The sequence below is a fragment of the Ambystoma mexicanum genome, chromosome 2q (assembly GCF_040938575.1).
Source record: "Ambystoma mexicanum isolate Mex_15411 chromosome 2q, UKY_AmexF1_1, whole genome shotgun sequence".
Lineage (NCBI taxonomy): Eukaryota > Metazoa > Chordata > Amphibia > Caudata > Ambystomatidae > Ambystoma > Ambystoma mexicanum.
The window spans coordinates 1,012,927,657-1,012,950,239 of record NC_090924.1 but is presented as its reverse complement, the minus strand read 5'-3'; the positions used below and the strand labels follow the sequence as shown (position 1 = coordinate 1,012,950,239).

General features: G+C 46.5%; 1 protein-coding gene across 6 annotated transcripts in view; it reads left to right on the top strand.

The window, feature by feature from the left end:
* The window catches only part of STAM (signal transducing adaptor molecule), an 876,495-nt gene that overhangs the window by 206,866 nt on the left and 647,046 nt on the right, over positions 1–22,583 (top strand). For all 6 annotated transcript variants that reach the window (XM_069648340.1, XM_069648344.1, XM_069648342.1 and 3 more), the window contains one exon: positions 17,710–17,856. In XM_069648340.1, the coding sequence (XP_069504441.1) occupies positions 17,710–17,856 (147 nt within the window). The remainder of the gene's footprint in view (positions 1–17,709; positions 17,857–22,583) is intronic.

Below are 22,583 nucleotides of genomic sequence, written 5' to 3'. Positions count from 1 at the left end.
CACTAGGAGGGAGGAAGATCCACAATTTTGGCCGATGATTTCACGGTGGAGACGACTCTTGCAGCCAGCAATCAAAAGACTACACCTGAGAGGCCCGATATGGGTTGCCCCACGGGAGTTGCACGCTCATCCACGTTTACTAAAGTTAGGTATACAGATATTGCAGAGGACCTGCAGAAGCATGGCAATTAGATGCCCAATATCACCAGACTCCTTTTGGCAGCAGTAATGTCAGATAAACAGGGATTTAGGGCAGGGGTGAGGGCACAATGGGGGTCTTGTGGTATTGCTACGATGGGAGACCCGAGGAACGAAAATAGGTGCTGGAATTGAAGGAATTGCAGGATTCTACGTGTATACACAAGGGTCAATTCCTTCTTCATAGGACCATACTGAGCACAATGAAGGATAGTTGGCGAACTGTTACAGAGGACACAGTAGAGTGTGAAGACATAGAAACCATCATAAATATCTCTGAGCGGGACGAAAAATGCTGGATTTGTTGAATGTTGTTTGTTTATTGTAAAGACTAATAAAAAATAGTTTAAAAAATATTTAGGTCTCTGAGCGGGGACACTCCAAATCCAGAATATATGAGGTGTTGATAGAGCGCAACTCGAGGGTTGAATTGAAGTGCAGGGGAGGATGGGAGAAGGAATTGGGTAAATCGTTAGAAGACAGATTGGCAAAACATATTCCTGTATCATAAGAAAGTTTCTAGGAATGCTAGGCTACAGCTGCTCCAACTATATATTAGACAGAGAGCCTATCTAACCCTGGAGCGGGTGATCAGGTCTGCCAAAATTCAAGAAAGTAAACGCAGAGATGATGCATGTGTTTTGGGAATGTCATGGTGTACAGGAATTTTGGAGGCAAGTAGCAGATAAAGTGGTCCCGGGAGGCATCAACCTTGAAATTTAGTCTCCGGAGGTAAACATATTGGGGTTATTCAAGAGAGGCACCAAACAAAAAGCCATGGTGAAGATTAAAGACCGAATATATGTGTTGGCCAGACGCAGCATATCCATGCAGTGGAAAGGCATAAAGGGCCCTAGCATCAACAGATGGTGGGAAGACCTGAGAAAATGGTCGACAGCAGATACAGAGGGTGGGAGAAGGCATTAGGAGAGCAAAAACAAGAACTCTGAGCAGACATACTACAGTGGATCGACCTTACGGTAACATTGTTCAAATAGGGCAAGGGTGTAGGTGCGATCTTGACAGTACAAGACGGGACCGAGAGGAGTGTGTCCCAAGATGAGAATTGTATGTGGCAAGTTCATACTAAGGCAGTTGTTTGAGGGGTGGGAGTTCGGGGGGGTTGGCACAGTTTCATATAGTTTGGAAATAATGCAATTATATATGCTAATGTATAGTAACTGTTACATGTTTAAAAACTAATAAAGATATTTCAGACAAACAAAAAAAGATATGTTGGGTCATTAGTTGCAATTATAAATGTGTAGAACAACACGCATCATAGGTCTATTAAAACCACCCCTGCTGCTGTAACACCCCAGAATTCCTTGGAGCAAAACAACTGTCTGGCAAAAGAAAAAGGAGACGCAAATGCCCCTTAAAAAGGGGGGGGGGTGGTGTGTGCGGATCTCAAACACAAGGCCATCATTAAAAAGGGGTATGAGCAGAACTACAGCGACAAGATCGTTATCATAGATGGAGTGACTCTGTGGGAGGGTCTTTGTATATACAGACTAATTGATTGCTCGGGGGAGGCTGTTCAAGATGTTTTTTACAGGGTGGAGATTCAGAAAGTCAGTAAAGATCAACAACGAGTTTATCAAATAGAAAAAGTCCTAGAGAGTAAAGGTCATGCAGCCAGGAATCAATATCTAGTCAAATGCTTGGGGTGGCCTGACAAATTCAACAGTTGGGTGGGCACCATATCTTTAGAGGCCATGGGTGTAAAGCAGGTGAGCAGCATGGAGTCCAAACCCTTTTACATTATGCTCCCCAACAACGCTTCAGCTGAGATATTCCCAGTGAACAAAATATCCACCTTCTCAGTGAAGCTGGCAAAAACCATAAATTTGGAGGGCCAATGGACTTTGACAACCTGTTCCTGGGATAGCTCCCAAAAATCATCATCATCATCATTCGAATTATTGAAACATTATCGATCACCGGCACATATGATCGAAATCGCTTTGACTTCAAACACTGTCACATGAATGCAGTGCTGCATAAGAACGGTGTCCTGATCCCCGCCAAAGCATACGTGCCTAACTTTGGAGTTCTGAACGTATTCAGGGAATACATGAGCCTGGTGGCTATCACGGGGAAGCACATGTGTGATGCGCCGGTTTCCAGCACACGCAATGAGTATCCCCTCAACTGTACCCTACTATCCTTTGATCTATGACCCGGCAACGTATCAGCGGTTCATTTCAACCTCTTGAGGAGTGGGAACCTTTGCGCCAAGATAGTTTGAAAGAAAACGAACTGCTTCTCACTCTCTACTGGTGTGGAGCATTTTAGATGGCGTTCTCAAGATCAACACGCAGAGAAACATACTCCTTACTATTTAATGGATACTTTAATGATAAAAGAATTTCTGCGTAAGCATAGATACTCTCAAAAAACATTTCAGCGATGCATGCCCCAAGTGCCTACCCAGGAATCGCCTTGTTAGCCTGGTTGTAAACACTGATCAGGAGGCCCGTGGTGGAACACACTGGATTGCTTTGTGGTTGAAGGGTAACATGCTAGCGGTGTTTGACAGCTTGGCACACTTCTGCAACACCCCATATACACTGGAGTTTTAACGGATTTTGTGAAAAACCTTGAAAAGGATTTAGGTTATATGACCGTGCTGGTCCAAGACTCTAAATCCATTAACTGCTGCCGCCACTGTATATTCTTTATCATTCAAATGTCGGAATGGAGATCTGTCAGCTGTTTGAAAATATATTCGAACAATCGCAAGCAGAACGATCAAATGGTGGTGACCAGACTTTACCTAAGGTGTATAGTCCTCGCAAAATGTTTACGGTGTGTCAAAAATAAATGTGTATAGTCTAGTGGTACATTTATCAATAAAATCAAAAGTTGTGCTTTATTATACATATCAAACAGGATAACTTAATGAAGAACCAGTCCGTTTTTATGAATTGAAAACAAAATGTATTTATAAAAATTAAAAATAATATCCAATACAGAAAGGAGAAAGGTTATACGTGTACAAGCCGTTCAATGCAGAAAGAAAACTGATACACTGACAGTGGATAACTCAGACTAATCAGACACCCACCTCACAGACAACCAATTAGGCAGGACGCAGCTCTGGTGCGGCCCAGATGGTTCGGAGGTATAGGTGATGGGGGCATTGTGGAGCTGACGGTATGGGTAAATATTCCCTAAACTACTGGGTCTTCCACCCTGCAATGGGGCTGGGCGAATGGGAGTTGTTTACGGGTGTATGTAGAGGGCTATGTTGCGGGTTAGCTGGGGCACCAGTTTTTAGTCGCTCCAGAAGGCGGGGTGGGCGACGTTACCCACAGCGGTTGTCGGGATATTTAAATCCGCGACTGGCTGCCCAAACTCGTTCCAGCCGCTGAGGTTATTTATTTTTTAAGTGGGCTGTTGACCGTTAATACCCTGCACAAGGTTGTGCAGGCTTGAGTGCCTTAAAACCCTACCTATGTAGATGAACTCCCCTGTCGTTCCACACGGCCACATCCTTTTCAAGTCCCATTTATGTAGCAATAGTTCTGCATTAGGGTTATTGCATTGGCTAAGTGTATTCACCACATTAATAGTTTTCTTATTCAGCACACTCTCAGGTTTCCCTCACCTGATTCAATGCTCTCTAGCAAAACACAGTTAAACTTTAACAATGCTCCTGGGTGGGTTGTTCCGGCTTTCCTCACCGGAGCTTAGACCTTCTTTACCCGTTACTTTCAACTCTTTGGTATTTTACATTTCAATATTTCATTATCTTGATACACAGGTTTCCCTTCTCCAATTCTCCTGCTTTCCTCATAGGCTTTATGTCGAAGACTTTCGAAACGGCACAGCTTTACTTGTTCCCATGCCCGACCACTCCAACACTGTTGCATTCTGGCTATCGTATTCCTTATACTCTTAGTCTTTCCTCAAAGGTGCCTTCTAGCACCATGACAACTTCTACTTCCTTGTCTGTCTCAAACGTGCTCCTTAGCACCGTGATAAGTTCCACTTTCTTATCAATTCATTTAATCACTCAGTTTTGTTTAATCTGATACCCCATCAGGATCTTGTTTCACTCTCCTCTTCCGTAGCCTTTCCCATTGGCTTTCACTTTCATTAACTTTATTCAACTCGCTTTTCACCCCAGCGATACTTTGTTTAACTTTCACATTTCACAGAGACTTTCGACAATGCAGTATTCCACAGGACCACTTTGTTACTTTATTTAATCACAGTTCATAACAATAGAAGCTTTCATACAATGCATCTTGATTCGTACTCATAACCTTGCTTGGACCTTGATAATCATTTGCGTTGTTACAAAACTGGGCTCTCATCACTTTGAACTCACCTGCTGTACTTTAACACCGTGTCCTTCACGTTTTCTTTTATGTGTCTCTCCCTCCTGCCCCTCAGACCTTCCTGGGCGTCCTTGCTGTCCCAGTGAAACGAGCAATCTCTTGGCACAACGTTCAGATATATTGACCAGCTTCTCTGCTTCCTTTGACAAGCCCCTTTCGGCTTCTTAGAAACCCAGCTCCCTCGCCACGCTTTCTCCTGCTTCAGCCTGCAGCCATGTAGCGTCTCTGCATCCCGTTCCCTCAAGCCTGGTTCTCAACATCCTCTGTTCAGCTGCTCGCCCTCCCGCCTACTCTCCTTCTCGAACTCGCTTTTGCCTCCTGGTTTTCAGTTCTCCCTTTTTGAATGTGGACTCCACCTTTTTATACCTAGTTTGGTTCTCAATTGGATTCAGGTGTTTATGATCGTAGCTAAGTGCCTGACTTCGCCTGTCCTGATTAGAGGGACATTCATAGAAAGAAAAAAGTATTTTTGAGTGTAGGTGTTCCGTCGTAATGTTATTAAGACGGGACAAGCAATGAGGGTTCTGGGTAAACCAGGGATATGGCTGACAGGCTGAGGAGATGTTGGGTATGGGGTTATATGAAAGGGGGGGTACCTTGTCTCACCCTCAAGTAATCCTTCCCCAATCCCAAGGGACCCTCCACCAGGTGAGCCTTCCTTGCTAGTCTGCTCTCAGGGTCAGGATCCAAAAGCGATGGCCCTCCCCAGGCTACCTGTTTGGAATATTCCCCGGGAGTGGAAAGGGAAACCCCTTAGGTTTTACACAAGATATGTGGTGGCAGCCTTCTGTTTATCCCAGTCCTCCAGGATGTGGGCGCTGCCAGACTTTGTAACTGGTGCTTGTCTATCAAATAATTTTTTTAGCGTGCTCCATCGCTGACCCCTGAGCAATCTGGTCATTAGTAGTAGGGCTTTGCTTATGAGTGATCCTATGAATCCACTGCTCTGAGACCACTTTTCTTTTAGCCTGCAGCAATATACGCTTATTGATCAGTTTCTTGATGCTCTTTTTCAACACACTTACTTGACAGTGTGTTAGGCGGACGTGTCCCTTTAAAGTATTCTGGGCAATCTACGAAATAGCTTCCACCAGATTGTCGGAACCAGTGGCTAGAATGGCCTAACGTTGTTGCGGGGTGGCATATGCAAGCATTTTGAGCAGTGTGATGTTCCTTCGTATGTGTGCCGATAGCTATTGATGCTTATTGCAGTTAAGGGTTTTTTTTTAGAAGTTTTTTTAGTAGTGTACACATCTGGTAGACCTGGCTGCAATATGTTGGTGCACAATCCATAAACCTCTAGAGCGGTTGTTTTTAAATCCACCAACCGATATCTGTAGGGTTTGCGGTGATGGGAATATTGAGTAAAGGCTTTTTCTAGTTCGGCCCCCCTCCGTCATCAACTTGTTCACAATGATCATATTCACCATGCTTGGTGGCAGTAACCATCGTCGTTGAGATGGTCAGGCATACCTTCAACAAAATGAAGTTGCATAAACGGTTGTTGCAAGGTTGTATCAAGAGGTTGCCAGCAGCTATACAACTAAACAATATTATTGGGGACGTGGCTCATCGAGGTGTGGGCGTTATCTAGAATGTTTCTGACAAAGTATCTCTTGCCGCAGCTGGAAGGCCCTGCCAGCACACACGTGAACAGATGTTATAGCCTGGTGTCCATAACGCTAAATACGTATTGGTTAACGCACCATCTACAGATAACTACGGGCAAATTTCATGCCGGGTTTAACTCACCGCAAACTCAGCTTTTCAGCCTTCTGGGGCTAATAAAGCAAACACTGCTGTGCCTATTTTTTTTTCATTCCGTGTTTAAGCGATACGCACCTACAATTAAAATGCATGGCCTTTTCTGTCTTACCTAGAAACAAGTGAATAAAAACATGTTACAATTTTGTATATTTGCTTCAACAATATGCCTTTAAACGGTTGGTAAAAACCCCCCATCCATTGTATATCACATACAATATACTTTTAAATGCTGTAATGAATCATCCGGCATATGGCTGCCCCATCCCTGGACCTCGTAAAACAATGTTCCACAATTAATAACTGTAGTGTCCACCATCACATCCTGTAGAGTCGGCTGGGGTGTGAAGATGAGGGGGGTGATGCTAAACACCCTTATCGGGTTCCAAGATTGGCGCCTTGATGGGGTGGTGTCCCAGATGAATGACCCCTTGCGATGACAAAACAATGGGACCAGTCGAAAGGTCCTTGGGCTTGCGGTTAGCTGCGGCATCCAAAAGTCCTGCCTGCTTGACAAGACATCGCCACAGTAGCAGTTGCAGAAGCCCATTGAGGAACCAGAAATGCCACTCTAAATTATCAGGGTGTCCCAGCCGTTCACCCTTGCTGGGGCCCCCAATCCATCAGTGCCCCTTGCTGAATCACAAGAAACATTCAGCCCCCTCCTCGGGCCCACCCAGCTGGGTCTTGTTGGCCACCCCAATCCACTCTGGCTTGTTGATCCAGAAGGACAAAGCTCCATAAATCCAGGGTCTGACGATTGCCGGGTACTACATTCCACATCCAAAGTGTCTGCCGTTGCACAATCCCACTGTTAGAATACATGGTGTCTCTAAAAAAAGAAAATGGACCAGACTATAGAATCAGATTTGGACATTGTGTACACAGCGCCAAACACTTCTTTGAAATATTCAAATGCAATTTTCCATCAGCACCAATGCATATCATATTACAAAGTAAGCAGCAGTATCACGATCTGGCTCTCATATCCCCCACCCCCTACCCATTGATCACCGAGACAGAGTGCACTTCACATGGCCCCTGCAGCGTTTTCCAGCTCTCTTAGTATGCAGCACTACAGCTTTCCAACTTCTAGACTTTGCTTGTCTACAAACTTGACATTTATACCCAGGTTCTCGGGTCAGAGCTTTATTTTCAAATATTTAACTGTGCTGCTTTGAGGAATTCTATATTAATGAATATGCCTAGCACTTAATATTTGCGTACATTCCTGTGTGTAATACTTTTTACAAAATGTGCTTTGGGCACTTCAAAAGCCAGTTCAGTAACAGTTTCTTTCTGTCACGGTGCGTTTTTGGTTGAGTACTGCGAAGCATGAGTTTAATTCAACTTTGAGTTAGTGCCATGTTTTCGTGTATGTGTTCTCTTGTTCTATATTGATTTTTCTTTGAAAGTTGTATTTATTTAATCACGGTTTCTGAGCGACATAAAATACAAACCTACATTCCTTCATCGGTTTGGCGTGCAGCCATGGTGCCAGTATATTTTTGTAACATTCCATAAACTATTGTAAGCACAGCTACGCATTTTGTCCTGCACTTCAAGCGCACCCTGCCAGGTTTTCTGAGATCCCTTTAAGTTCTGGTCTAACTGACCGTACAGTTTGGTTCCACCAATCTAACATGGAAGTACAAGTAAAAAGGCATCCATGCTCGTTAATGGGAAACTTGACTGCTGTGCAAATCCCACTGAATTCTTCCACTTACAGGTTTTTTGAAAAGTTAACCAAAAGGCAAGTTCTGTGGGTCTTATAGCGCAGTGGAAAGGGTAACTTTGACAGATCTTTTTTGAAAATAATGTATATTTCTCTTGCATGCAAATATCTCCCCCAGACATAATATGAAACACTGTATTTTGGAGTAAACATATTTTTTTAACTACTTTATTTATTTCAGTTACAGCATCAAACGTAAATTAGTCCCATTGGGATGACTCCCAATACAATCGATACATGTGAAGCCTGGTCAGTCCCCCCTTTCAGTGGCTCCCCTCATGTCCACCCCCAAGTCAGTGGTGCTCTTGCGGACTGGGGACCCGTCGGTGCTTCGCGGCCCTAGAAAGCTCGACACCAAGCGGGGTTGGAAAGTTAATGCTGGGAATCTGCTATGGTAGTCAAGCACTGGGGCCCAGCAGTCGGTGAAGCAGTGGAGAGCCCCCTCCCTTGCTGCTGTGACTTTCTCCGCCACCAGAATTTCCCAAACTTTTAACCACCAGAGGGTCAGTAGAGGGGCCCTCCTGCGATTTCCACTTACTTGCCACTGTGATCTTGGCTGCTAGCAGAAGATGTGTAAGCAGTTTAGCAGAGCGTCCTGTTTTAGGATAGCACTCTGGGCTTGCCACCCCCAGGAGAATCACCTCTGGGTCCATTGGCAGCTTGCGCTGGGTAATGTCCTCAATGATTTGTATGATCTCCCTCCAGAAGGATTGCACTGTCGGGCATCCCCACCACATATGGAAAAAGATCCCCTCTCGCGGCAGCGCCTCCAGCAGCTCAGGTCTATAGATGTGTTGCAATGGTGCAGGTGATCTGGGGAGTAGTACCAGCGGTGGAGGAGCTTTAGGGCGCACTACTTGTTCGTGACACATCTGGAGGCCTAGTTGATCCTAGTCCATATCTCCACCCATGTCTGGTCCTCGATGGGGTGTCTCCGGTCCGCTTCCTATCCGGACATATATGTGGGTCTGACTTTTAACATATCCTCCTGGAGGAGGCGGTACAGCTTGGCGATCTGTCCCTGGACTGTGTCATCCCCCAGCGCATGTTCAAGGGGGTGGAGGTCCCGTGTAGCCCCTAGGTGGACCGCCGGTTGCGAGATCCAGTGGCGCAGTTGGGCATATGTAAACCTCTCCCTTTCTGTCAGCTTGAAGCAACCCTTACATACCTCAAAGCTAAGCGAGGTGTTGCCCTCATAGAGTTGGGATGGGGATCGGAGGCCCCCTGCAGTCCATCGACTGAAGCGTGCTGTCTCCATTCCTGGTGAGAAGTCCGGATTCCAGATGACTGGAGAGAGCGGGCTCAAGCCTTTGGGCAACTTTTGCCTCCGCGTCTAGAGTTGCTTTGGTAGTTGAAAGCATCTCTGGTCTGTGGCTCCGGAGGGCCCCTGATATATGTAGTAGGAAGTTTGCTCGATACGAGTCCACTTGGGGGGGAGGGGTGGGGGGCTTCCAGGCCAGCCCAGGCGGCTGCACTAGCCAATTGGGCCGCCAAGAAATATTTCATGAGGTTGGGCAGACCAAAGCCTCCCCATTTCGCTCCTGTCATGACTTTCATAGGTATTCTGGCCCTGCGCCGCTTCCAGACAAATTTTGCGAGCTTCCTCTAACTGCTCCAAGGCCTTTTTCGGGGGTGGGGACCAGGAGAGCGGAGCACAGGTATAGCAGTCTAGGCAGGATCCATTTTGCATGCTGTGGCCTGTCCCAGTAGGGAGATTTCTTGGCTACCCCAGCGTTGGAGGTCATTCTCCAATTACTTGAATAGGCGGGGTAAGTTAGCTGTGTACAGCTGTTTTGGGTCCGCTGTGAGGCGTATCCCTAGGTAGGCCGATGAAGCGTTGCTCCATGTTAGTGGGCACAGTGTTTGGAGGGAGGCTATGAGGGGAGCCCCTAAGTTGACGCCCAGCGCCTCCGATTTGGAATAGTTCACCTGGAATCCTGCCACTCGTTTGAACGCCTCCAGCTCAGTCAGAACGGCGGGCAAAGAGGTTTGGCAGTTGGTGATGGAGATCATCAATCACCGGTGTACAAGGAGATCTTGAACCGCTGACCGTTTATGTCCAGCCCAGCGATATTATCGTTGGATCGCGTCCTTTGGGCAAAATGGTTCCATGACCAGGGTAAAAACCAGCAGGGTGAGCGGGCATCCTTGCCTCGTCCCGCACAAGATCGGGGTTGAGGTCTTTTGGTTCAGTCGGAGTGATCTTTTTGGAGCTTTGTAGTTAGCTAGTACCATTTTTTGGAATGTAGGGCCAAACCGGAATGCCTCCAATGTGAGGCGCATGAAGTTCAAGTCCACCCTATCGAAGGCTTTGGTGTCATCCAGGGTCAAGACTGCCAGGCCCTGTCGTTCTTGGGTCGCAACTTGGGAGCTCACACCAGCTGTTTGTACACCAGAGGCCTGTGGCTGCCAGAGGAAAACTATCTTCATATCAACATCCTGGAGCTACGGGCAGTGTTCTGGGCCCTCAAGTCGTTCCTACCGTCTCTTGAAAGGCAAGGTGGTGAGGATCTTCACGGACAACACCACCACCATGTCTACATCAGGAAGCAGGGGGCACTCGATCCCTGGCGCTCTCCAAGGAAGCGCAGGACTTGTGGAACTGGGCCGTCAGACAGGGTATGTTACTCGTCCCGCTCCACGCTCCACCAAGAACACCATTGCAGACTCCCTCAGCAGTGAACTGCGCCCCTGTCACGAGTGGGAGCTTTGTCAGGATCGGGTGGACCGCCTGTTCATCGAATGCGGCAGACCCTAAATAGATCTGTTTGCGATGGCGGCAAACATCAAATGTCAGAAGTTTGCCAGCAGATTCCACCAGCCGAGGAGCCTGAGGCACGCGTTCTCCTTAACGTGGGAAGGGCTGTTTCTGTACACGTTTCCTCTCCTGCTGCAAATAATCAACACGCTCGGACAGTGTCAAAGCAAGATGATACTCCTCGCCCCAGCATGGCCGATGCATATTTGGTACCTGTACCTTCTCAGCCTGACAGCGTCGCCTCTAGTCAAGTTGCCAGTGGTTCTGGATTTTCTCACCAGAGGTAGGCACAATCCTTCATCACGACCCCGGATCGCTGAACCGGAGGGCTTTGCTCCTGCTGCCTTTTGGCGTTGGGGAGGTCATGAGTTGCCACCGGACTGCAGGGATGTCCTTGCCAGGGCGGCATCGACCTTGAAGTGCTACGGCCATAAGTGGAAGCGTTTTGCTACGTGGTGCCAGTCGAAGATGATTACCCATTTGAGGGTCATGACCCCACAGATCATTCCATACTTGCTATCCTTGGCAAAGGCTGGACTGGCACACTCATCCATCAAGGTGCATCTGGCGGCTATCTGCTGCTTGCATCAGGCCCCACTCAAGTTTCTCTCATGGAAGACGACTTTCCTTGTAGCCATCCCCTCTATCAGGTGTGTAGGTGAGATCCAGGCCCTATCCTGCAAGCAACCGTACCTGACTTTCCACAAATCGAGGGTAGTGCTGCGTACGCACCCCTCTTTCATGCCGATGGTACTGTCAGAATTCCACCTCCAAGAGCCTTTGGTGTTACCTGTTTTCTTCCTGAAACCTTTGTCTCTGGCTGGGAGGGCCGTGCACTCGCTGGACATTGATTGTGCCCTGAAGTTCTACGTGACACGCACAAAGAGCTTTTGGAAGACTACACAACTGTTCGTGAACTTTGATCCTATGAACCATGGGAAGGCGTTGTCCAAGGCTTCCATTTGAAGGTGGCTCTCCGGCTGCATCATACCCAGCCGTCCGAGAGCCCACTCCACCAGAGCGATCGCTGCGACAATGGCGTTCCGTTTTGGTGTGCTTGTGCTGGCCATCTGCAGGGCTGCTACGTGGAGGTCCACGTACACCTTCACGAAGTTCTACTGCGTCGACAGGGATTCCAGGGAGGAGCCCAGAGTCGACCAGTAGTTACAGGTAAGTAACATCAACCATAGTTTTAATAGTTTGTGTGTTTGTGTAATATCTGTGATGTGTATAGTGTTCAAGTGTGAAGCTGGGTTTTTAATCTACCAACCATCTCTTGATATACCTATTTATTGCAGGATCACATTAGCATTTTAAACAAAAGCCCCACATTTAATTCAAACCCCAGATTTTATAGTTAAAGACCAACATCCCCATGGCGCTTCAAAAGTTGCAACCCAAAGACATCCCACCACCACAATCCCCCTCACCCCAGAAACTGTACATTAAAAAACAGTGAAACACAGGCTTAAAATACCCCCATATCATATACATGTTTAGTATGAACATAAAAACCAGCTCACCTTTTTTAATCTTCGCCATCAAGGTTTGAAGTCAGCTGATCATGCTGTTAGAGATCCCTGCGCCTGACTGCAATTAGGGCTCCCTTGCTGGGTGCATCCCTTCTGCCCGATTACCTGGAGCACCAACAAGTGTCCAATTAACTCTGAGGGCTTTGTCGCAGTCCTGCAAACAACTTCAGTCACCCGGCTGGAGATTCCAAATGCTAAAGTCATCCACAGTTGTAGTTGCTCGAAATGCAGCTCCCTGCCCCAGGTACAAAATCCACATGGGTCCAGTGATCTAACATCCCAGACAGAACCACCCCTTTTAAGGGATACAGACAGGCACCCCCCACAGATATTATCTAGTGGTCCAGATGTCTTGGTTTGCAGGTGGGCTGCCAGGAAACACTATGCCTGCACATTTACAAGCCACACCATGACTGCTTTTTTTATTTTTTAAAGTGCTTTGTGCAATTTTATCAGCAACCTTGTGTGGCTGCTGCTGCTGTAGAATGCCTACTATATATCAGAACAGATTATGAAACTGCCGTTTCCTGAGTCATTCTATGAAACGCTAAAAATAGCAGCGCACCCTGGCTGACTATAGATAATTGGAGCCCATGCCTATTTGCTTGCGCCAGTGTTTACACAGATGTCCCGGGTGATTGTAAAACAGCTGTCCTGTCATCCACAGCTGAGACTCAGCACCCATGTGTGTTTTCTGCTTCCCCACGCAGAATGCATAGATGCAAGCACACATTATGGAGCATCAGCTTCCTGGCCTTCCAAATACCGCTAGTCATCGTATTCCATCAAAGGCTGCAGATAGTAGGGACCCCTGGGGTAAGCCTTTGTTTTGTTTACTCAGTGAGCATGGCAGACCAAAAATCCCCCACATCACAGCTGCACCCAACACCAGGCTTCTGACATGTTTGCAACAAAAGAAAAACACTTCTTGCGCGGTGGCAACAGATGAGAATTCTCTCTGGGTGCCTGGATTCCACCGTGCTGGATGGATCCGAGAGGGTCTCTGTGAAATCTGGCAAGACGCACTTCTGAGCTCCTCAATTGTCCTTTTTTTCCACATCGTAGGATAAATGTCTAACAGGGCTGTGTGAGAAACCTGAGGGTATTCTGCCAAGTAATCCCAGAGAATTTCTTATTCAGATGGCCAGGAAAGGGCTAGTGCTCTCAGATCCCAACCCTGGGGTTGGATGAGCGAGGGAGGATCACCAGGGTAGCGTAGCCCGGGGTTGTGCTCGAAGAATTCCCCAGGTGAGACACAGTATTATACCGGAGAAGAAGTCCTGAGGCTTTTGCAGGCTGTACCACATATACCTCAGTGCCACCAAATGAATCTCCCTGGCTTAAATCCAACGACCCCTCCGTATTTCTTAAATTCCCTAGGAATCTAAACCTTGTTGCACTCAAACTAATTTCCCAGATTCCCTGTTTTCCTGTGTCCTACCTGAATACTCTGTCATTCTCCTCCCATCCCTCTGATTATCTCCCGAATTCCCAGTCAGCTTTAACCAAACACCATCCACCCTATTCATTTCACAAACCTTACAAATCTCACCTTTTTCCGATTCACCTACCCACCTAGGACGAAGAATATAATTCCTCATGACACCTTTTCCCCATCCTACCCAGTAGGATACTTAGAAACTTTACTCCCACCACTTATTCCGACACACACTTTCTCACACCGTGAAAAACGACAGACTAACACCAGAGCCATTTACCTGATATGTCCCGAAACAAGGGTCAAGCGGAGTCAGGCAATTGACAATAACCACACACACCTGACAGTCCTTTCCCTTCCCCACAGGGATAGACGGTGGAGCACGAGAGCACACTTTGAGCAAGGCAGAGAGCACGACGAGGCAGCTATTCCAGGGCGGCCGTTCAAGAGGAGGAGAAAGGCGGCGATAAGCGAAAGGACGACAAGGAGGGAAATGCCCTTGCCTTTTTCGATCCAGACCCATGAAGCCTCTGTGAAAGGAACGTAAGGCCGTGAACAGCTAGCGTGTGGTGTACAAGATGTCAACAGTGCATGGAACCCTCCTACACTGATAACCAAGTCAGGGAGAGACGCTTGCTACTGTGTTGCCGCCCTTGACTCCAGAGACAAGAAATACCAAGCAGTTCACCATAGTCGGAGGGAGAACCAATAATAAACAGACCTGTGTTGAGCGAAGCTTGCAAATGGCTGCATAATGTGAATCAAAGAGCAAAGACAGAACTGTTGAAACAACCCAGGGAGAGACCAGCTGCAGATTGGTCCGGCGCAACGTGGGCGCTCATTTGAAAGACTTTGGCCGGTCCCTGTTTGTTAAAAACTACAGATCCCAGGAAGCTCTAGGCGAAACGATGCAAGAGGTCAGAGTGATCATACACGGGTTGAGTAAAACCCATTGTACAATCGAAAGCCTTTGACCCATAGCCAAGGGGAATGAGGCAAATGTAAACCTGGTTGAGGGATGCCTGCAAAACGGGGTGAAGTACGATAACCCTGTCAACTTTGTGTAGACAAGAGTGAACTCGGCTGAGGGATGTCCACAGTGAAAGATTGTTTAAAAAGACATTGAGACTCATGAATACAACAAGTGGAATATTCTTAGTAAGAGGCTGTAGTGGACCCTACTGAGAGAGGCTAACCGTGAAGTAAAAGGATCGAAACCCGACTGAGAGGCGCCAAGAGGAAAGCTAAGGGAGGTGAATCCCGTACATTGATGAAGGCTAAGGGAAGTGAACACCATCTTGTGATAAAACCCAGGTGAACTGTATCGTTTGGCAAATGTGAACCCTACTGAGGGATGCCTGCGAATTAGGGTGAACAGTAACACACCTGTGAACATTGTGGGAACAAATATGAACCCGACCGAGGGATGTATGTCCACAGTGAGTGGCTGGCCATAGTGAACCCGATTGAGGTAGGCCCACGTTGCAAGGAGGATCGGAGGCCGGTTCGGGGGGGATCCAAGGGTGAAGGGAAATCTCCCAACGTGAAGATTTGTTGAAGATGCTTTTTGTTTGTTTTTTATGGTCCATCAGGTCTTCTAAGGCAAGAGACTTTGTAGAAAAGAGACTTGGCCCCAGAATATCCTGGTATCATTGCAAGGAACTATAATCTCATGCTGGCGAGGCCCAGGAGTGTGCTGTGCTCTAGAGTACCACCTTGTCCCGTGCTAAAAATGTGGGAAAGCCATGCCATCCTGACTTATTATTTGATGAACACTTCTTTCTTTTTTGGTGAACATTATCCCAACTATTTTGTAACTTAAGGGTAAGGATTGTCAATCCTTGTTTTTTTTAATTTTTATATATATTTTTTTTTTTTTTAGTAGAGCCCCTTTTTATTTGACAAGACGCCACTAGGACTGCCTTATTATTATTTTATGCTCATAGCTTGCTCCCATCTTAGATTTAGATTAGGTGTTTTTCTCATCCATTTATGCAGTTTATTAGTACCCGACGCGAGACAATCCGATTGTTAGACGCAATCTGATTGGCTCTTGCCCAGCCCATACCCCACGCAGAATCCCTCAAATCTTCATCCCCGGCACGTGGTTGTGTGGCAGCCCCTCAGCCAATGAGGAGGATCAAAATGGGGCAATCCCCGCTCTGATCCTCCACATGGCTGGAGGCTGCCATCTCCCCCACCGGGGATTCAGGTAACTGTTTTCTTTCTCCCCCCCCCCTGCAAACATTCCCTGCCCCACCCTCCCATCCGCACTTACCTTCTTTTTTTGCCTTTTTTCAGGAGCGAACACGCTGGTAACACTTCTGTCCGCAGTTCTGAAACGGAGCAGCGTTTCGGAACAGAAAAAGAATGCTAGTAGTACCCTGGTCTCGCTTTGCTCGGGCCTGTAACTATGGGCCCCGGGCATTACCTGACTCCGTAATGCCCCCGCAGCTCGGGGCTTATCGCTTAAATAAACACCCTTGAACTGTGATCACTTGCCTGTCTTTACTGTTGTTACCATGAGTTCCTTACAGTTGCCTGTGAAATGCAGGCTACACACAGATATCCGCAACCTCTGGCGGATTAGCAGTTGCTGCATTTGTGAAAACACAGAATTTCTATCTTTGATGGGACATTACGAGGCACTAGTTGTATAGGTCTTACATGTGTTTCTTTTTGGGAATATGTAAACCTTTTGAAGGTCTTTTTGAAATTTCTCTCTTGTGAGAAATGTATACGTAATATAGTTTTTAGAAGTGCTATTCTGTTTTTAAGATATGTTCAATGAAATGGTATGTGATCCTTTTTATGGCTTCCTTTTATGTATATTGTGTGTGCTAATCGTTTAATCGCTTGTACTCGTGACTGTTTTGTATATCTTGTCATTATTTTTTTTTTCTTATCAAGTTGTAAAGGTTTCTTTGTAAACCATCCACAATAAAGACAGTTTGGGCAGCATTAATGCACATTTCGGTGAATTACTTCTCCTTTTTGAAGTTGTGGTTAGCATTTAACATCAATGTTTCACAATCCTGCACACGCACCCTATTAATCATGAGAACAGTATAATTTAAGCACGCTTGCATAAACTACAATTTAATTCATCTGGGACACAAAAGCGAGGAAAAGAAAGAGCGAGGATTCCAAAAAGCTTCACTGTTCATACACCATTAGCACCGCTTCATGCGGAAGTTACATGACATATTTACTTAAATATCACCAGAACCTTTCGAGAGCACAGCTTTGCTAACTTTGCGTATACAGTTTGGTGGTCAGGGTTGTTTTAATTAAGTGCTAAAATGACAATGCGTTCCTTCAAGAACAAGTGTCGTCAAAGTCAACAGTTTGGGCTTTTCTGTAGGTCTGGTGAAGGCAAAGCTACATAGCGCGGGCTGCTTCAAGCTAATTCAAATGCATAGTCGGTGTTGAAGTGACCGGGCGTTCACTTCGAGGACAAGCATTGCCAAAGCCAACAGTTTGTGTTTTTGTATAGGCGTGGGAAGCACACTTGGCGTATAACGCGAGCTCAAATATATAGAGCTATTTCTGGGCGTAATCAAACGTCTGGACGGTCCTCACAGCATCTATTTATTCTATATATAAAATGTATATCAAATTTATATAAAATTAATGTATATCGAAATTATATTAAAATGTATAATGTGTACAACATGTATATAAAATGATATCAAAATTATCAGGGGTCAATCAAATTATATAAAAATATTGGGGTTCTTATCAAATGTATATACAATCTGTATTACATGTATATCAAAGGGGTGGTACTAAGGAAAAGGGGTGGGCCCAAGAGCGGAAGTGGGGGTAGGACCACCTGTCAAAATGTAACATTGAATGATAAGGTACCCCTTTGTGCTACGTTTGTCAATGCATTCTTTTTCCTAAATTAACAATTGATATGTTCCTCCTCACAGGGTCACCCTAAAGTGTGTGAAAAGCTTAAAGCACTTATGGTAGAATGGGCAGACGAGTTCAAAAGTGATCCCCAACTTAGTCTTATATCTGCCATGATAAAAAATCTGAAGGAGCAAGGAGTTTCGTTCCCAGCCATTGGTTCACAGGTATGTGAAGGTATATGAATGGATGAAACCTAGTACGCAATACAAGTCTGAGTTCATTAAATGTATGACCAGTATCTAACTAGGTAATTTTTTGCTTTTTGATTTATTGCCAGTTCTTGATTTCTTCTCGTTCTGTTAGTGGTTTGCTAATCACTCGGTCTTCCTTGTAAATGTTAGGTTAGATTTTCATATTTATGCCAAATCACCTTCACATGCGAGACCCCAGCACTTTTTGCTGGACTTGTGGATTATTTTTCTATGTTCCTGACTCAGTGTGAACCTTTTTCTCCACTCAAACTTTCTTTTACTATCTCTATGGGAGTCCTTTTTATGTCTCTCCATACTATTTTTGGAATCATACTTTCCTATAACTTGTTGGCCATCTACATTTTATCATTGCAGCACGCAGCCCTTTTTGTGCAGTGTTGCTGAAGAGCCCCTTGGGCGTCCCTTTTTATTTTCTCTTGTTTTCCTTGTGTGAACTACTGTTCCAAAGGGTAAAAGGATACTTTTGATCCTTTCTACAGTTCCTATTGTGAGATCAGCACACCCCACCGTATGTGGAGTGCTGAGGGTGAGGGGTGTTGGGGAGAATTCTCTCTTTAGGCTGAATTTCCTAACCTAGTGAGTCCCCCAGCAGCTTTGCTGGATTTCTGGAGTTTGTTTTTTCCTCCTGCCAAGAGTGAGACTCTTTTTCTCCCACTCTTGGACATGATTCATGGTATTCCTTTGATTGGTAATGTGTTTTATGGGCTATGGGGTCCTTTACTCAATAGGGTCTCATGTGTTTTTCCTGTGTGTGTTACACAGGGGTGTCATAGTGACACCTCACCTAGACTCCATACCCTGGGACTGACTACTATCTCCCAGGGCATGTAAAGTCACCATTGGCTTTACTAGTCCCAAATTATTAACAGAAACCAGTACAAACCATCATATTGTGGACGTACTGGTCGGGGCAATTCGATTGCCCTGGGGTCTGTTAGTCGAGGGGGCACGTCTCCGTCCCCCCTGATCGAGTTTTGGCTGGTGGCAGTGGAAACTACTTTTTATATTCGACCTCAAATATTTTCCTATGGGATTTTCCCATTGTTCGAGGCTACCAACTTTAATTATTTAATTCTCATAGCCTCGAACATACCGCCGGTTTATTTAATTAATATTAATTCTCCGGTTGGTATTTTTTGCCAAGACTCGATTCTAAAATGGCGTTTGTGTTCTCTTCTGTGACTCCAACCCAAGTCGAGCCCTTTGTTCCACTTTTTGGCGGCCTTCTCCACAGAAGCCTCCAAAAGTGGTGCCACTCTGTCTGGGTACCACAGGGGGCGTCGGAGGGGGTTTAGGCACACTGGACCGAATTACCTTGGTGTAACTCAGGTCGCACTCTTGTGTGATTGGCCCAAGTGGTGAGCCGGCCGGCCCACCACTTAGCATGTTTGAGTGACAGCTAGGCTGAGTGAATGGGGGTTTTCTGCATAAAAGCAGGGCTTTGGGGACTGGAACTTCAGAAGTCGCCACAGGACCTGAGAATCCGACGAGGGAGAAGCTGAGCCGACCTACCACGACGACCCCACCGGTGGAGTCCTGCAGAACCGACTCACCACTTCCCGACGACAGAGAAGATCTCCCGGCTGGAGAGGCTTCTTCCCCTGACTGGTGGGCACAACCAGTTTTTCTTTCTTTCTTTGCACCCCAGCCCGTTTTGTGGTCGAACTGCCCGTGCCAAGCACCCCGGCAGCCGGATAGCCACTCACCACTGAACCGCGAATCACCGGACCGCTCCTTGTACCTGAGAAACTCAGCGGCTGGTTTCTTCCCTGGCAGTGCAACGGACTCCTGTCTTCCTCCACGACTAAATCCTCTCTTCCCCCAGACGAAGCACCGACTTGCACCCGCTGCCAGGAACAACTGCCCCCGCTGGAGTGTTCTCACCACTTTTTGGTACCGTGTCCGCCAGGCCTCCCTTTCTAAAGATTGCTACAAGGTAATAACTCCTTAACCTTCTGGACTGGGCTGGCCGCCTTGACCCTCTAACTGGTCCCTTTCTGTGGTCCAACTCCTTTTTGAACCTTTACAAGACCTTTGTGCACTGCAACCGTGTGACCTTGGACACATTTCGTTTGGATCCTCTGAAGGTGGATCCGGCCTCTTGAACTCTAACTTCACGGTTTTACTTTGCCTTCCTCCCTTGTTGTGTTCTTGAAAAAGTGTTGGGATCTGTTTCAATTTGTTCTCTGCTTTTCTCTCCCTTTTTAAAACGAACTATTAGAGTGCATCTACGTTAAGCACTCACCGCTGTCTGAAAATAAGTGGGGCTTTACTTAAGACTTGTCTAATATTCTTTTAAGGGAGTGTATATCTTTTAGTGACCGTGTTTTTGAATTGCTTATTATTAGTGCCTGTGTGGTTTTCTAGATGTGGTTTAAAATAAATAATTATATCTCTTTTACTCCAGGCCCTGGTCAGTGTTTACTTGTTCTATTGTGTGCTCTTGACCTATTGTGAATACTCTTTATACTGCCTAACTCTTCTTCAGGGAAGTCTGACTGCTCAGCCACAGCTACCAAGTGAATCTGTGTGGTACAGACTGCATGCTGGATGGGGGAGGCCCTGGTTTGACTTTTGTCTTTGGGGGGGAATTCTTTACGAATCCCACTGAGGCTACAGAGGGTCTGTGAAGACAGGAAACGAGGAAGGAGTTGCCTGCTTGGAACCAGTTCGAACTGGGAGGCCTGCTGTCCTAAAAGGACAGCCACCCCCCAAAGTTTGAATGCAGCATGACTGCTGATTGGCTTAGTTCCTCGATAAATGGCTTGGTGGCTTAGTTCCTGGATAAATGGCCTGGATCTAGAAGCTGAAGATAAATGGACCACTGGAGCTCAATCCGATGAGGAAGAAGAGAAGACGCCTGTAGTTATTTCCAGCGAACGGAGATGCCTGCTGAGTAACAGCTGCCTGTGATGGTCCTTTCTTCAATGCGATGGAGGAATCCCAAAGACGAACACTCTGACCCTTGGACTGGTGGGACCAGTCAGTCTTAAGACCCGCATTTTGAGCCATCCCATGAGTAGCCGTGACAATTGGGCTGCAAACCGCCAATAATCTGCGACTACGAGCCTGAGTGCTGTGCATGGTCTTCCAAAGACTGAATCTCGCTAATACTTTGGACTCCTGCTGACATACAGAAGCAAGATTCCACTCCTTGAAGTCCCCTCACCGGCCCATTCAGTGGTCTTCAAACTGTTGGACTGGCCACCCTTACACCGTCACCCAGGGTTGTGTGGAGGGTTCTACAGGCTTTTTTAAAAAGGGATTATGATGACCACTTAATAGAAAATATATGCATTCTTGCTACTAGGGCTGTGCCGTAAACAATCTTTTTACTGAAGAGTTAGGGCCAAGTGTTAGGTATATTTTTCTTCTTGAGTGAAATTCTCACCACTTTGTGAGTTCTCAAGCATTTTTGCTGGACTTTGGATTTTTGAACTGATTCTCTTGATTGAATAGTAACCTTTTTCAACACACAACCTTTTACTCTAACCATGGGAACCTTTTTTAACCTCTTTCGATTACTTTTTAATGGAGTTATGGTTTCCTCCGTCACACAGCACTTTCTTTGCAGTGTTGCTTGGAGCGCCTTGTGCTTTCCATTTTTTTAACCAGTGTTAACACATGTTACCAGGGCAGAGGGACACCCTTTTGTCCCACCTGTAAATTATTTTGCGAGATCAGCACACCCCACTTTTTAAGTGAAGTGCTGAGGGGAAACAATGTCTCCCTTTTCTCACTTTTCCAGTAACTTTTAGTTACTGTTCCAAGATCATCTGACAGGCTGGTGGCAGTGTACCTTTATGCATGACATTTTGTGGACTTTTGTCGCCGGCTGTCATTGCAGCTGCCATAAGGGACACAGGGGTCACCATTTGCCTAAAATGGTGGCTGTATTTTTTTTAAGCCCTGTTCTTGATGACCTGTTCTTTGAGTCTTCTTCTACCTGCCTGGGTGGGGGAGGTATTGATGGGTCTTTTGTATCTGGCAGGCTTCTCTTGGAAAACCTGCCAAGACTCTTGAGTGCCTGAAGGCACAGGAAGTGGGGGAGTTGACAAAACCGTCCCTGGTCTTTGTCCTGCAGCATGTCGGCTTGGAACTAGTTTGTGCTGGGAGTCTGGTTGTCCCCATTGGACAGCCACAGTTTGAATGGATGCGCGTCTGGGGATTTGTGGGCTCAGCTGGTTTTCCTGCATAAAAGGCGAACGTCCTTGAGCAGAAACTCATTCAGCCACTGGAATGAATATCCGATGAGGAATTCGTAGGGCGTCCCCAGCAACTTCCAGAGCCATTGATTGACCGCTTCCGACCCTCAAATTCCGAGCGACAGGGGAGATTTCCTGGGCCTGACAAATCGCAAAACCACCGCCATTTTGCACCATCCCTCGAAGAGCTGCAACCTCCCTGGGCCTGCTAGCTCCCAATATCTTGGGACCTATGCCATTTTGCAGTGCACCATCTTGTGAAGCGTGGTTTCGGCTGAAACCTTGTGGTCATCCTTCTGGGCCTACATTGACTCTTTACCACTCCTAGACGTCTGAGGGACGAGAACCAGCAAGGAGTCTGCTGGACAAAAACCATTGCTGTTTCAAAGCCTGTGAAGGGCTCCAACATGCCAGTGCCGTGAACAACCTCTGCTTGGCGTCCCACTGCAAGAGTGCAACCGTCTGATCCCTCCA